We start from the raw sequence: 16,414 nt of genomic DNA, 5'->3' as shown, positions 1-16,414 counted from the left end.
GAATGTTGTAGTGGTGGCGGACAGTATAGTCAGAGGGATAGATACTGTTCTCTACAGCCGCGATCGGGAGTACCGAAGGCTCTGTTGCCTGCCCGATGCCAGGGGTAAGGATGTCTCCTCGTGGCTGGAGAAGAATTTGGAGTGGGAAGGGGAGGATCCAGTCGTAGTGCTCCACGTAGGAACCAATGACATAGGTAGAACTAGGAATTATGCTCTGCTGAGGGAGCTGGAGGAAGTATGGTCCAAATCAAAAAGCAGAACAACAAAGATAATAATCTCTGGATTGTTACCTGAACCACGGGCAAATGGCATAGGAGAGATGAATGCGTGGTTCAAAGAGTGGTGTGAGAGGCAGGGGTTTCGATTCATGGGGCACTGGCACCAGTACTGGGGAAAGAGGGAGCTGTTCTGTTGGAATGGTCTCCACCTGAACCGGGCTGGGACCAGTGTCCTGACAAATCTAGGGCTCAAGATAGGGCTGTGAACTAAAAAGGGGGAGAGGTCAAGTGAGGGGAAATTTAGAAATCTAAAGAGAAAATTCAAGGCAATGGAGCAGTGTAGCGATTTGGGTAAAGATAAGCCAAGTGTGACAGGAAGGGACAGAGGGCTAGAAATTCATTATAGCCCAGGAATGGGTGGTATAATTAGAAACGTTGAAGAATTAGCGCCAGGCGTTAATGCATTAGACTGGATGCAAAATTCATGCTCACTGCTCAAAGAAATGATGGGAGTCATAATTCAAGACTTGGGAGAGAAATTTGCCTGCTTTGCGCCTACAGTTAGCACCTGTGGGAGCACGGTAATGGTGCACTAAGGGGTTACCGACCGGGCGTGGGCAAATTTACCGACACCCGCGAAGGATCAGTACTTGGGTCTCAGCTATTTACAAACTATATTAATGACTTTGATGAAAGGACCGAGTGCAATGTATCCAAGTTTGCTGATGATAGAAAGCTTGGCTGAAGCGTAAGCTGTGAGCAGGACACAAAGGGGTCGAAATTGTCCTGTTTTGCAATGCCCGTTAGAATCCCTGGGGGGCGGGGGGGGAGGCTAATGGGGCGCAAAGCAAATTTTGACCTGTGGGGGGGGGGCTACCGACTCCCGGGTAATTGCTTGGTAGTTTGCTGAGGCGCTGTCATGGCTGAACCCCGCGGGTAGTGCCTCGGGCCATCGCGCAACCATCAATGACATCATCACCGTGCGTGGCGATCCCTTTCTGCCTCAAGGGCAATATTGCCCCGTGGCCGGTGAGGCTGCTGTGAGCGGATATCAGCACCAGCTTTGCGGGTCCCGAAACTGGCCGACATCCGATCGCGGGGCGGAAGTTAAAGGGGAGGTCGCCAGCGACCCGTGCTGCCATCTTAGACATAGAAACAAAGAAAATAGGTGCAGGAGTAGGCCATTCGGCCCTTTGAGCCTGCACCGCCATTCAATGAGTTCATGGCTGAACATGCAACATCAGTACCCCATTCCTGCTTTCTCGCCATACCCCTTGATCCCCCTAGTAGTAAGGACTACATCTAACTCCTTTTTAAATATATTTAGTGAATTGGCCTCAACAACTTTCTGTGGTAAGTGAACATTCTTCCAGCATCTAACCTGTCTAAACCCGTCAGAATTTTAAACGTTTCTATGAGATCCCCTCTCATTCTTCTGAACTCCAGTGAATACAAGCCCAGTTGATCCAGTCTTTCTTGATATGTCAGTCCCGCCAACCTGGGAATCAGTCTGGTGAACCTTCGCTGCACTCCCTCAATAGCAAGAATGTCCTTCCTCAAGTTAGGAGACCAAAACTGTACACAATACTCCAGGTGTGGCCTCACCAACTGTACACCAACACAGGGCGTACAACTGTAGTAACACCTCCCTGCCCCTGTACTCAAATCCCCTCGCTATGAAGGCCAACATGCCATTTGCTTTCTTAACCACCTGCTGTACCTGCATGCCAACCTTCAATGACTGATGTACCATGACACTCAGGTTTCGTTGCACCTCCCCTTTTCCTAATCTGTCACCATTCAGATAATAGTCTGTCTCTCTGTTTTTAACCACCAAAGTGGATAACCTCACATTTATCCACATTATACTTCATCTGCCATGCATTTGCCCACTCACCTAACCTATCCAAGTCACTCTGCAGCCTCATAGCATCCTCCTCGCAGCTCACACTGCCACCCAACTTAGTGTCATCCGCAAATTTGGAGATACTACATTTAATCTCCTCATCTAAATCATTAATGTACAATGTAAACAGCTGGGGCCCCAGCACAGAACCTTGCGATACCCCACTTGCTCGTTTTGCTGACTCTCGGGTCAGCTCTATTGGTTGCCCCCTAGTTTGGTCCGGGCCTTCTTCGTGCAGCCCGGCACTCCATTTTGGGTGCCAGCCTGCAGCCCAGTTGCACGCTGCCCTGTTCCATTGCGATGGTCTCCACTGTATCCGGGCTGGGACCAGTGTCCTTACAAATCACATAACTAGGGCTCAAGATAGGGATGCGAACTAAAAAGGGGGGAGAGGTCTAGTGAGGGGAGTGTGCAGTGGCCCTCCCCTTTAAATGAAGGGGAGGGGCATTGAAGCGTGTCTGTGCTACGTGAAACGTTTCCGTAGCGCTCCTGATTGCACCCCATTAGCACTGCTGGAAATGGAAACATGCAAGATTGCTTTGAACGGTGGCCAGGGCGGGACTTCCTCGCTGCGTGCATGAAGTACCGCCCTGAGCAGGTTACCGCCTGTAATCAGGGCGCCTGGCTATTTCACCCCCAAAGAGCCTGCAAAGGGATATAGTCAGGCTAAGTGAGTGGGCAATAAGGTAGCAGATGGAGTACAATGTGGGGAAAGTTGAGGTTATTCACTTTGGTAGGAAGAATAGAAAACAGAATTTTTTTAAAGTGGTGAGAAACTATTAAATGGTGGTGTTCCGAGAGATTTAGGTGTCCTTGTACAGGAAACAAAGGAAAAGTTAGCAAACCTTTAGGAAAGCAAATGGTATGTTAGCCTTTATTGCTAGGGGGTTGGAGTACGAGAGCAAGGATGTCTTACTACAACTGTACAAGGCTTTGGTGAGACAATGCCTGGAGTACTGTGCACAGTTTTAGTCTCCTTATCTGAGAAAGGATGTACATACCTTAAAGGCAGTGCAATGAATGAGCCCTGGGATGAGAGGATTGACCTATGAGGAGAGATTGAGTAAATTGAGCTTATACTCTCTGGAGTTTAGAAGAATGAGAAATGATCCCATTGAAACATATATAAGATTCTGAGGGGATTGACAGGGTAGATGCTGAGAGGTTGTTTCCCCTGGCTGGAGAGTCTAAAACTAGGGGGCATAGTCTCAGGATAAGGGATTTAAGGCTGAGATGTGAATGAATTTATTCACTCAGAGGGTTGTGAATCTTTGGAATTCTCTACCCCAAAGGGCGATGGATGCTAAGTCGTTGAATATATTCAAAGCTGAGATCAGCTTGTCCATTTTTGCCTGCTACCTGTGAAGTAACTTGTCACTTGTAGTGAATAGTAAGATATTATTTAACCGTGAGCAATGGGTGTGTGCGTGACAGGAATGGTTTGGTTATTTTAGGACTGTGTGGCATTGGGGGAGGGGAGGAATTTGTTAGTGCATCCATATAGCACTCAGATGCTCAGATGCAAATTAACTAAATCGTGCCATTATGAGCCTATCCCAGGCCTCCCGCACAGCAATGTGCCTCAGATTCCTCCTCCTCCTCGTGGGATGAACCTCTGCACTCAGCACCTTGTTCCTCCTGCAACTCCAATCCTCGCTGCTGTGCTGTGTTGTGTAGTGTGCAACATACGATGATCATTCTGGAGATCCCGGCTGGTGCGTACTGAAGGGCTCCTCCAGATCTGTCAAGGCGTCTGAAGCGCATCTTCAGCATCCCAATTGCTTGCTGTGTTGCACATCTGGTCAGCATGTGGCTTTCATTATAGCGGTCCTCGGCCTCACTGCTTGGCCTCCTCAAGAATGTCATCAGCCCTTTTCTCCAAGCAGCCAACCAGTAAGTCTGGTCTGAGGAAGGGTGGACTGGAGCAGGACGAAAGAATCATGGCAGCTCCCTGGGAATCTGGCACATGCATGCATGGTGATCTTTTTGTGGTTGCAGACGAGCTGCACATTGAGGGAGTGGAAGCCCTTAGTGTTCATGAATACTCCTGGGTAATCTGGGTGTGCCTTGATGGGCACATGTGTGCAGTGGGAAGCCAGTCAGAGCCGCCTGCTCAGTCACACAGGCTTCATCAGTGGCAAAATGAACATAAGTGCCTGATTTGTGAAACATGGCATCATTCACCTGGGTGATGCATCTGTGGCAGTCGACTGTGATATCCTGGAAATGTCTGCTGCAGATCCCTGGAAGGAGCCTGGGGTGAAGAAGTTGAGGGTGGTGGTGACTTTGACAACCACTGGTCAGGCATGCGCACCAGGTCCACTTGGCAGCAGGTCTTCTTCCAGCAGCCTACAAATGTCTGCCCCACAACCTGACGCGATAGCCTGAGCCTCCTGAGGCACTGGTGTTCAATCATGTTGAGGAAGCTAATCCTCTGCCTAGTTACCTATGTTGGGGGATTCGCCTTCTGTGTGGTGCACCCCTGTGCTCATCCCCTCCTGTGGAGCGGCAGGTTGGTGAGGATAAGGCGGCTCCGGCAACGTCCTGGCCTTCCTTCATCCATCAACGACGTCCTGGCCTCCCTCCTCCAGCACGCGGTGAACACAATGGCTGTGACAACTCTGACCTCTCCTTCTTCCACTCTGAACAACCTGACCTCCATCTCACAAAACGGACCTCTGACCTTCCCAATGCCTGCCCCCAGCCAAGCCTCAGATCACCTACCATTTCAACTGTACAGGGTATTGGTGAGGCCACACCTGAGGTACTGCGTAGTTTTGATCTCCGTATTTAAGCAAGGATATACTTGCTTTGGATGCTGTTCAGAGAGGATTCACTAGGTTGATTCCGGAGATGAGGGGTTTGACTAGGTTGAGTAGGTTGGGCCTATACTCATTGGAGTTCAGAAGAATGAGAGGTGATCTTATCGAAACATATAAGATATTGGCCCTGAAATTCCATTTTGGCCTTCCAGTGGGCATTTTAGAAAAAAAATACGCACTTACCTTAAGCTGCTACCCACGTTCGACTTTCCGATGCTGTGGCCTCCTTCGACTGCGCGTCGCAGCGCATGCATGTCGACGCATGCGCAGGCGTTGAGCTGGAGTCACATGGCTCTGGGCAGCCAATCAGGTAAAGTATCATAGTAATAGGAGTTCTGCAGGGTCCTAAATTCCTATTACTATGATTGTGATTGTTATGTCTTGAATAAAGAATCAGACTAGATACTGCAAGCTCAAAGTAAGGTGTAACCGTAATCCTTTATTACAGATCTCAGAGTGCCTCTCCAGCCTGTGGGGCCTCCTTATATACAGGTGCTCCCAAGGGATTGTGGGATCCCTTGGGACTCCAGGGGATAAGCCCTCTGGTGGTTAGACATGGTATTTACAGGTTTACATACATAACACTTTGCTGTCAGTAAACTCTTCAGATGGATGAACTAAGATTTTCTTCAGTCAAATTTACTGTGCGTTCAGCAAGGACATGTGGTTAAGATCAGGACTGAAGGCATGAGGTTGTGTACAGATTGTGAAGTATTTGAGAGCCCAGTACTGCTGCCCTGTTATGACCATAGAAATATCATCAGTAGAGTGCAAGTGTTGAATAGACTGGAATGTCAGATTGATATCTGGGAGTTTTTGTTCAAGAATCTTCAGTAACCAGAAGCAAATTTCAAGCTTTTTGCTCTTGAAAGTTCACTTAATGCCCCAAATGTTTGCGACTCAGTGAACAGAGTGAGGGCTGAATTGCCTTTTCCGTATCGATTTAATATAATGTCTGTTGACAAGAGTGAAGCAGGTATCTAAATTGAACTGATTGGCAAAGACCAATCATTTTAACAAAACTTTTAAGTTAGCTTTTGTCAGAATGTGTTTTGTTTACTACATTTGCATCTATTTTATGTTCCAGCTACGTTTGAACTCCCAACAACTTGGACTAACATGAAAGATCAAGAAGTTGTGATCGTTCCTCTTCAGAGGGGCACAACAGAATACAATAAGGTAGCAGAGACGTTCAGGATATCTTGTGAGAATACAATTGTTGACATAATCAAGGTACGGATGTTCAATAAAATTTGATTTCATATGTTGCTTTTTACTTAAATTTATCCTATAAAGCAAACTATTAAGACTCCTACTAAAGATTAGGTATCAGATGCTAGACTGATATAAAAATTAATAGTTAAAATTTATGGACGGGTGTCTTTTAAAAAATTTAGTCCGAGGCTGCGGTTGAACCAAGGAAAGAGGGAAAACTTTTTAAAAAATCTGCACTTAAAAAAAAAAGTTGTAAAGCATTCCCAAGACACTTTCAACACCTAATCGCCATTTAACATTTAAAAAATAAATAAATGAAGAACCTTTAACTTACCTTTCTTTGCAGAGTACTCACCTACCGCCCTGTTTACGCAGCTTTTACAGGACGGTTCCCTCAGCGATCTGGACGGGCTTCCATTGAGACAAAATTTACGCCCTGGTATTTTCTCGGCAGTGCAAGTTTCCAGATTTGGGCGATAACATTGAAAAACAAAAGGGAAACTTTCGCCGGCTGTACCGCCGAGAAAATCACCGAGAACCAGCTGAAAATGAAAGGAATGTTTAGCCCTAGGTATCAGATGCTCGAGACTTGATATAAAAATTAAATAGTTAAGATTTATGGAATAGATGTAATCTGTCTTGCATTCTGTTGTGACATCCATCCATTTATCAATCTATCTACAATATATTAAGAATCTTATCTCTCCATGCACTTCCTGTACTTAAACCCTCCCACCAGTGGTGGCACTATAGCAAACTCCTGTGCTCCAACCAATTCTATGAACGGAATTTTACAAGCCCTGCGAGTGCGAGATTGGAGGCGGGCCTGCTGTTAAAATGGCCATGATTGACAACGGGGCGGATCTCGTTCTGAACCCGCCTCTATGTCAGTTTCCAGAGTGCCGGCACTGGCTGCGGTTCACAGAGTTGACACCAAGTGGCGGGCCAGCCAATTAACATCATTAAGAAGTTCTGCAAAAGTATTATAAATGAATTTTACCAAGTACTTATCATTTTTCCATGTTTTTTACGAATTTCACGTCCCTCGGGGAAAACGTCAGGTAAGTGTATCAGGTTCTCAATGACTTGCCATTGATTTACATAAGAACATAAAGAAATAGGAGCAGGAGTAGTCCATAAGGCCCCTCGAGCCTACTTCGCCATTCAATTAGATCATGGCTGATCTGATCATGGACTCAGCTCCACTTCCCTGCCCGCTCCCCATAACCTCTTATCATTTAAGAAACTTGTCTATTTCTGTCTTAAATTTATTTAATGTCCCAACTTCTACAGCTCTGTGAGGCAGCGAATTCCACAGATTCACAACCCTCTGAGAGAAGAAATTTCTCCTCATCTCAGTTCCAAGATCATGCCCTCTAGTTCTCGTCTCCCCCACCAGTGGAAACATCCTCTCTGCATCCATCTTATCAAACCCCTCATAATCTTATACCTTTCGATAAGATCACCTCTCATTCTTCTGAATTCCAATGAGTAGAGGCCCAACCTATTCAACCTTTCCTCATAAGTCAACCCACTCATCCCTAGGATCAACCAAGTGAACCGTCTCTGAACTGCCTCCACAGCAAGTATATGCTTTTGTAAATATGGAAACCAAAACTGCACGCAGTATTCCAGATGTGGCCTCACCAATACCCTGTACAGCTGTATCAAGACTTCCCTGCTTTTATACTCCATCCCCTTTGCAATAAAGGCCAAGATTCCATTGGCCTTCCTGATCATTTGCTGTACCTGCATACTAACCTTTTGTGTTTCATGCACAAGTATCCCCAGGTTCCGCTGTACTGCGGGACTTTGCAATCTTTCTCCATTTAAATAATAACTTGCTCTTTGATTTTTTCTGCCAAAGTGCATGACCTCACACTTTCCAACATTATACTCTGTTATGTCTCAAATAAAGCAAAGTGACTGAGTACTGTAGACTTGAGTAAGTTTGACAGTCTCTTTATTCTGACTCCATAGTGCTGGCACAGCATGGGAGGCCTGCTGAAATGCAGTGCTCCCAAGGGATGCTGGGATCCCTTGGGACTCCAACAGATGCGCCCTCTGGTGGCGGTAGAATGCTGGCTACAAGTTGTTGCATACATAACATCATTCCCCCCGCAAAGTCAATAGTACACTTATTTACAGGGTGAGACGATCTGGGGCTTTCCGCTCCCTAGTCGATCGTCTCGGTACAAACACAGATGCAGGTGAGTTGGTTGGGCCTTCGCTGGGCTGCTGCGCAGCTGGCCTTGCTGGGCTGCTGGGGATGATGAGTTCAGCTTCGTGGTCAACTGTGATGTCGGTTGCCACTTGTGCCAGTTGGTGGTGTCCTCTTCAGGTTGCTCGTGGCTGTCTGTGAATCGCAGTTTGGTTTTAATGATTTCTGCAAGTTAGTCCATTTGCAAGTTTGACCTCAAACATCCTACTCCCTTCTTTGGCTACGACAGTGCCAGCAAGCCATTTGGGACCATGTCCATAGTTGAGTACAAATACAGGGTCATTGACTTCAATATCGTGTGACAAATTTGCGCAATCATGGTACATGCTTTGTTGATGTCGCCTGCCCGCGACATGATCATGGAGATCAGGGTGGACTAGAAAGAGCCTTGTCTTGAATACCCTTTTCATGAGCAGTTTGGCTGGGGTAACTCTGGTGAGCAAGTGGGGTCTTGTGCGATAGCTGAGCAGGACTCAGGACAGGCGGGTCTGCAGGGAGCCTTCCGACACACGTTTCAAGCTTTGTTTGATGGTTTGGACTGCCCGTCTGCCTGGCCATTAGATGCGGGCTTGAACGGGGCAGATGTGACGTGCTTGATCCCATTGCAGGTCATGAATTCCTTGAATTCAGCGCTGGTGAAACACGGCCCATTATCGCTGACAAGGACATCAGGCAGGCCGTGCGTGGCAATCGTGGCTCGTAGGCTTTCGATGGTGGCAGTGGACATGCTAACAGACATCATTACACACTCAATCCATTTTAAATAAGCATTCACAACAACCAAAAACATTTTGGCTAGAAGCGGGGCAGCGAAGTCAACGTGAATCCTAGACCACGGTTTGGAGGGCCATGACCACAAACTTAGCAGTGCCTCCCTGGGTGCATTGACTCAGTTGAGACCAAGTGTTGCATTGGCGCACGCAAGACTCCAAATCTGAGTCGCTGCCGGGCCACTACACATGGGATCTGGCTATAGTTTTCATCATTACTATGCCTGGGTAGGTACTGTGTAGGTTTAATATGAACGTTTCCCTGCCTTTCTTGGGCAAAACCACGCGATTACCCCACAAAAGACAGTCCGCCTGTATGGACATTTCGTCTTTGCGCCGCTGGAACGGCTTGATCTCTTCATGCATCTCCGCTGGGACGCTGGACCAGCTCCCATGGAGGACAGTTTTTTACAAGGGATAGTAAAGGATCCTGGCTGGTCCAGGTCCTGATCTGGCAGTCTGTGACGGGTGACTTTTCGTTTTCAAATGCATCCATCACCAAGAGCAAGTCTGCAGGCTGTGCCATTTCCACCCCGGTGGTGAGCAATAGTAGCCGACTGAGAGCATCAGCGCAGTTCTCTGTGCTTGGCTTGTCACGAATTACATAGTTATATGCAGACAGCGTGAGCACCCATCTTTGAATGCGAGCAGAGGCATTGGTAGTAATACCTCTCTGAGAATAGCGATATGAGCGGCTTATGGTCAGTTTCTAACTCGAACTTAAGCTCAAACAGATACTGGTGCATTTTTTTCACCCCGTAAATGCATGCCAGAGCTTCTTTTTCAATCATGCTGTATGCCTTTTCAGCCTTTGACAAACTCCTGAATGCATAAGCGACCGGTTGCAATGTTCCCAATTTGTTTGCTTGTTGTAACACACACCCGACCCCATATGAAGACGCATCGCAAGCTAGCACTAAATGTTTACATGAGTCATACAGAACAAGCAGTTTGTTGGAACATAACAGATTTCAGGCTTTCTCAAAAGCAGTCTCTTGTGATTTGCCCCATACCCAGTCATCTCCCTTGCGTAGCAACGCATGTGGAGGTTCTAGCAAGGTGCTTAACCCGGGTAGGAAATCACCAAAATAATTGAGGAGTCCCAGGAACAACTGCAGCTCCATCACGTTCTGTGGTCTCGGCGCGTTCTTGATGGCCTCCGTCTTGGCGTTGGTGGGTCTGATGCCGTCTGCCACGATTCTTCTCCCTAAGAATTCGACTTTTGGCCAGGAAAACACACTTCGAGCATTTCAACCTGAATCCCACACGATCTAGCCAACTTAGAACCTCTTCCAGGTTCTGCAAGTGTTCGATGGTGTCCCGACCTGTTATCAATATGTTGTCCTGGAAAACCACGGTGTGCGGAACCAACTTTAGCAGACTCTCTATGATCCTTTGAAAAATAGCCGCGGCCGATCGAATCCCAAATGGGCATCTATTGTAGATGAACAGACCTTTGTGCGTGTTGATGCAGGCGAGGCCTTTCGAAGATTCCACCAGCTCCTGCGTCATGTAGGCCGAGGTCAGGTGCAACTTGGTGAACGTCTTCCCTCCTGCCAGCGCCGCAAATAGGTCGTCTGCCTTGGGTAGTGGGTACTGGTCCTGCAGCAAAAAACGGTTAATCGTTACTTTATAGTCCCCACAAATTCTGACCGTGCCATCGCCCTTGAGAATTGGAACAATCGGACTGGCCCACTCGTTGAACTCAACCGGCGCGATGATGCCCTCTCGTTGCAGCCTGTCCAGCTCGATCTCCACTTTCTCTCGCATCATGTATGGCACGGCACGTGCCTTGTGGTGGATGGGTCATGTACCGGGAGCCAAGTGCATCTGCACCTTCGCCCCAGAGAAATTTCCAATGCCTGGCTCAAACAACAACGGGAACTTGCTCAAAACCTGGGCACATGAGGCGTCATCGAAAGACGAAAGCGCTCGGATGTCGTCCCAGTTCCAGTGGATTTTTCCCTGCCAGCTTCTGCCGCACAGTGTGGGGCCATCTCCTGGTATAATCCATAGTGGTAGTTCGTGCACCGCTCCATCATAGGAGACTTTTACTGCTGCACTGCCAATTACAGGGATCATCTCTTTAGTGTAAGTTCTCAGCTTGGTTTAAACAGCGCTCATCTTGAGCCTTTGTGCCTTGCTGCACCACAGCCTCTCGAAGGCCATTTTGCTCATGATAGACTGACTCGCACCAGTGTCCAATTCCATGGATACTGGAATGCCGTTCAGTTCAACTTTTAACATGATCGGTGTTCACTTTGTGGTGAAGGTGTGTACCCAGTACACTTCTGCCTCCTCGGTTCGAGTCTCTAGTTCAGTTTGATCCGCCATGGATCGGTCTTCCTCTGCACAATGGTGGTTTGCACGGTTTGCAGCTCGTCTGCACATTCACCGGAGGTGTCCCATTGTTCCACAGCCTTTGCACGCATAGTGTTTGAAGCGGCATTGGCGGGCTCGATGATCACCTCCACAGCACCAACAAGGTGTTGATTACCTCGCATTCACACTTGATGGCGGACTCTGAGTCATCTGAGGTTGTGCAGCTGCAGGCGTGTACGTTCTGCCATATGCATTCCTGCCTGAAAACGACGTTACTTTGTGTACAGTACTTGCCGATGCATCTTTATGCTGCAAAATTTGTTTGGTGTTATCGCTGGTGAACAAAAATGCCTGGGCTATCGTTATGGCTTTGCTCAGGTTCAGTGTTTCAACAGTCAATAGTTTGCGAAGGATAACCTCGTGGCCAATACCAAGCACAAAAAAGTCTCTTGGCATTTGCTCCAGGAATCCATCGAATTCGCAGTGTCCTGCAAGGCGCCTTAGTTCGGCGACGTAGCTCGCCACTTCCTGGCCTTCAGAGCGTTGACATGTATAAAATCGATACCTTGCCATCAGAACGCTCTCCTTCGGATTTAGGTGCTCCCAGACCAGTGTACACAGTTCTTCATATGATTTGGTTGTTGGTTTCACCGGAGCAAGAAGATTCTTCATGAGGCCATAGGTTGTTGCCCCGCAGACGGTGAGGAGGAGCACCCTTCGTTTGGCAGCGTTCTCATTCCTTTCCAGCTCGATGGCCGCGAAGTATTGGTCGAGTCGCTCCACGAAGGCTTCCCAATCGTCACCTCCTGAGAATTTCTCCAGGATACGAACAGTTCTCTGCATTTTCGCATGATGGTTCGTTATCTATTACTCGTCGCCATTTATTATGTCTCAAATAAAGCAATGTGACTGAGTACTGTAGACTTGAGTAAGTGTGACCTTAGTCTCTTTATTCTGACTCCAGAGTGCTGGCACAGCATGGGAAGCCTGCTTATATGCAATGTTCCCAAGGGATGCTGGGATCCCTTAGGACTCCAATAGATGTGCCCTCTAATGGTGGTAGAATGCTGGTTACAAGATGTTGCATACATAACATACTCCATCTTCAAATTCTTGCTCACTCACTTAGCCTGCCTTGGTCCTCCAGCAGCCTTTTTATGTCCTCCTCACACATTGCCCTTCCTCCCATCTTTGTATCATCAGCAAACTTGGCTACGTTACACTCAGTCCCCTCTTCCAAGTCGTTAATATAGATTGTAAATAGTTGGGGTCCCAGCACTGATCCCTACGGCACCCCAGTCATTACTGATTGCCAACCAGAGAATGAACCATTTATCCCGACTCTCTGTTTTCTGTTTGTCAGCCAATCTTCTATCCATGCTAATGTATCACCCCCAACCCTGTGAACTTTTATCTTGTGCAGTAACCTTTTGTGTGGCATCTTGTCAAATGCCTTCTGGAAGTCCAAATACACCACATCCACTGGTTCCCCTTTATCCACTCTGTTCGTTACATCCTCAAAGAATTCCAACAAATTTGTCAAACATGACTTCCCCTTCATAAATCCATGCTGACTTTGCCTGACCAAATTTTGCTTTTCCAAATGTCCTGTTACTACTTATTTAATAATGGACTCCAACTTTTTCCCAACCACAGATGTGAGGCTAACTGGTCTATAGTTTCCTGCTTTTAGTCTGCCTCCTTTTTTGAATAGGGGCGTTACATTTGCAGTTTTCCAATCTGCTGGGACCTCCCCAGAATCCAGGGAATTTTGGTAAATTACAACCAATGCATCCACAATCCCTGCCGCTACTTCTCTTTTAGACCTAGGATGCAATCCATCAGGTCCAGGGGATTTATCTGCCTTTAGTCCAATTATCTTATTGATTAGTTGACAGCTGCAGAAGTAGTATAAAAGGCTACCATTTCACAGCTGTCCACTTTCCAATCTCAGAAGCTAAAGCCTTCACGATTTGAAAGACACTTTTGAGTAGTACGCAGTTTGGAAGTGTTTGCAGTAAACTCTCTATCGACTGTCACCTCCTTGGAGCAACCTCTCCCACCATTGACAGATTGCTTCTGTCATCTCAACTTCAGCTGCCATCTATTTCATCAGCATCGGTACTCTTGAAAAAATCTCAACTTGGTCCTCAGAATCCCACCACGATAAGCCCCAACACCAACATTACTAAACACACCAGCATCACCATCAACAAAACCAACCTTTTCCGCAATCACCTGATGCTGCACAGGAGATAGGGTATCAGCGCCCGACCACATTGCTGCACGGGACGGTATGACTGGATAAGGATGAGTATGAGGTGTGGCTAGTGAGATGTGAATATGATTATGTAGATAGAGAGGGATGGGTGGATGTGCAAGGTAAGTTGGTGTGAGTAAGGATATGCAGGAGTAGGGCACGGAATACAGAATGATGGGGATGTGATGAGCAGCACAGCAGAATGAGGTTAAGGATGGCTTTGCAGTAATGTTTCGTGGTCTATTGAGATCATTGAAAGGTTTGCAGCACTGCAGCCAGGTCCTCCTGCCGACATCCCTGCTTGTGCTCTCCTGTGCCATGTGCAACCAGGTTGCGTTCGTGCCCTGGGGAGGTCTCTTCCATCCATTGGAAGGGGTGAGAACCTCCCTGCGTGCAGGGACTCCCTCCATAAGCATCTGGAGGGAGCCATGGAAGATCCTAGGTGCAGCCGTCACCTTTGGGCAGTGCTTGTCAGTGGTTTGCAGTACCTCAATGCTGTAGAACACTGACAGCACAACTGTCAACATCAATGTGGCTGTGGTCCCTTTAAGGAAACCGGCCGATGATGCATCATCAAATGACGTCATCAGACCCGCTTCCTTTTATTTGGCCGGGAACCTCACAGGGCTGGCTTCACAAGCCCCAGCAACAGAGGTTTCTTTTCACAGAGCAAGCTGGCGTCAGGAGCATGGTCGCAACCCGTCACCGCGCCAGCCGCCCAGGAATCGCCACGGTTGGCGGCCTACATGTGTGCTTCCCAAATTACTAAAAACTATAAATTATCATGTAAAATCAAACTATACAAAGTAAGGACAGAATATATGACTTTAAAAAAGAGACTGAGTTGCACCGTACTCCAGTCCAGTTATCCCCTATCCCCTTTGGTTTTGACTCTACATGTCCAGTGCCCTGCACGATTGACTGGAATCTTCTTCAAATACTTTGGTTTGATTTTCCTTCTTTTTACCATTACTTTCAGGTAGTGTTGGGCCTCTAAAACCAGTAAAATGGGATGGTACGATCTGCAGCTGCAAATAAAACCCCCAAGATGTTGCACCAGGATTCTCCTTCTGCAGTACCACAAACCCAGACCCTTCTCTTTCTCTTGTGTGTTTTTCCATGACATTTCCTCAAACATTTACCCCAAACCTGACCTCTGAGAACACCTATTCCCCTCCACTGGGAAATTGCGTCACTGTAGTAACGGAATTGAATCCCAGTTAAATTCGGTTCTGTCCCATTGACCCCGTTCTAATAGATCGATTCAGGCTCTCTTCAGAATTTTAGGCCCAAAATGTTTGTGTTTTTAATGTCCAGTCAGATTCAGTAATACTTCAAACAGAATGTAGTTTACTAAATAACTGAATATTAGTTGCAACTCTTCAGGCTGGAAATTCGGTTGAAGGTTTTTTAATGCGCTAATGTCGGACGGACTCTTAAATTTAGCGCTGGAAAATGGTTTGTGACGGGAGCCACAAAATTCAGTGGTTGTGTCCTGACAGTGGAGTGGAGCGCTAAGGGAAGCCTTCCACACTTCATTAGCGTGCTAGGCTGGGTGAGCAACTGAATATCTGGAGCGAAAGATCCGGCTTCGTAGCGCCTGAAGAGAGGCCTCCCTGCAAAAAAAAGAATCTGAACAAAAAACACAAAAAACATTCCCGATACATTACTCATCCCAAATAAAGTTAAATCGCAAAAAAAAATAGCAATCACATTTACCTCATGCAGTCATTCCTTCCCTGAGTGTCCCGGGATAGCTCTGCATGCCAGCTTTCTCTGGCAGTGTCACTATGGGGCGCTACAGGTGCAGTGCAAACCAAATGTTGAATCCGCGTCGATACCGAGGACCTTGCACACTGGCGCGACGCTCCCAGGTGATACCCCTTAGCGCCGCCAGTACCGGCACACTGAATTTGCTGAGTGGCTGTAAACCCTTTAGCACCCCTGTTCCAATCCTCACGAGCGGCAGTATCCCACCGAATTTCTAGCCCTTAATCGATTTAATTTTGCTTCAAAATTAACTTTGTGTTAATGTCTCATCTAGGTCGAAAGGATCCAGAATCGCAAGCTTTGGCAAAGTTATTCCGTCAAGAAAGAAACAGTACAAAGAAAGAATCCTGGGCTAAATATTGAGCAGATCCTTTATCATGGGACGACAAAGGAAATTTCCCAAAAACTGAACAAAACTGGCTTCAACAGAAGCTTTTACGGGAGAAATGGTAAGAACCTGAGAGAATAAAAGGACAGACATACTGCTGGAATATTCAGGCTGAAAATAGGCTGACATAGAAAACCAGTGAACAGTGTTTGAGGAGCACTTAAATTTTCAAATGAAGGAATTTATATAAGAAACATAAGAAATAAGAGCAGGAGTAGGCCATTTAACCCTTTGAGCCTGCTCTGCCATTTAATAAGATCATGGCAGATCTGATCAAGGACTCAGTTCCACTTCCCCGCCCGCTCCCCATAACCATTTATTCCCTTTTCGCTCAGAAATCTGTCTATCTCTGCCTTTAAATATATTTAATGACCCAGCTCTCCGGGGCAGATAATTCCACAGATTTATAATTCTCTGAGAGAAGAAATTCCTCCTCATCTCAATTTTAAATGGGCGGCCTCTTATTCTGAGACTATGCCCCCAAATTTTAGTTTCCCCTATGAGTAGAAATATCCTCTCAGC

At 47.0% G+C, this 16,414-nt stretch overlaps 1 protein-coding gene and 1 long non-coding RNA gene across 3 annotated transcripts in view; one reads left to right on the top strand and one right to left on the bottom strand.

The window, feature by feature from the left end:
- LOC139259718 (protein mono-ADP-ribosyltransferase PARP14-like) overlaps positions 1-16,414 on the top strand; it is a 175,451-nt gene that overhangs the window by 138,966 nt on the left and 20,071 nt on the right. For both annotated transcript variants that reach the window (XM_070875325.1, XM_070875324.1), the window contains 2 exons: positions 6,034-6,179; positions 15,779-15,953. In XM_070875325.1, coding sequence (XP_070731426.1) covers positions 6,034-6,179; positions 15,779-15,953 — 321 coding nt within the window. The remainder of the gene's footprint in view (positions 1-6,033; positions 6,180-15,778; positions 15,954-16,414) is intronic.
- LOC139259719 (uncharacterized) overlaps positions 1-16,414 on the bottom strand; it is a 137,065-nt gene that overhangs the window by 103,858 nt on the left and 16,793 nt on the right. The window lies entirely within an intron of this gene.

This window comes from Pristiophorus japonicus, chromosome 3, assembly GCF_044704955.1.
Source record: "Pristiophorus japonicus isolate sPriJap1 chromosome 3, sPriJap1.hap1, whole genome shotgun sequence".
NCBI lineage: Eukaryota > Metazoa > Chordata > Chondrichthyes > Pristiophoridae > Pristiophorus > Pristiophorus japonicus.
Note: the sequence above shows the minus strand (reverse complement) of the source record. Positions and strands in the feature narration are given on the sequence as shown.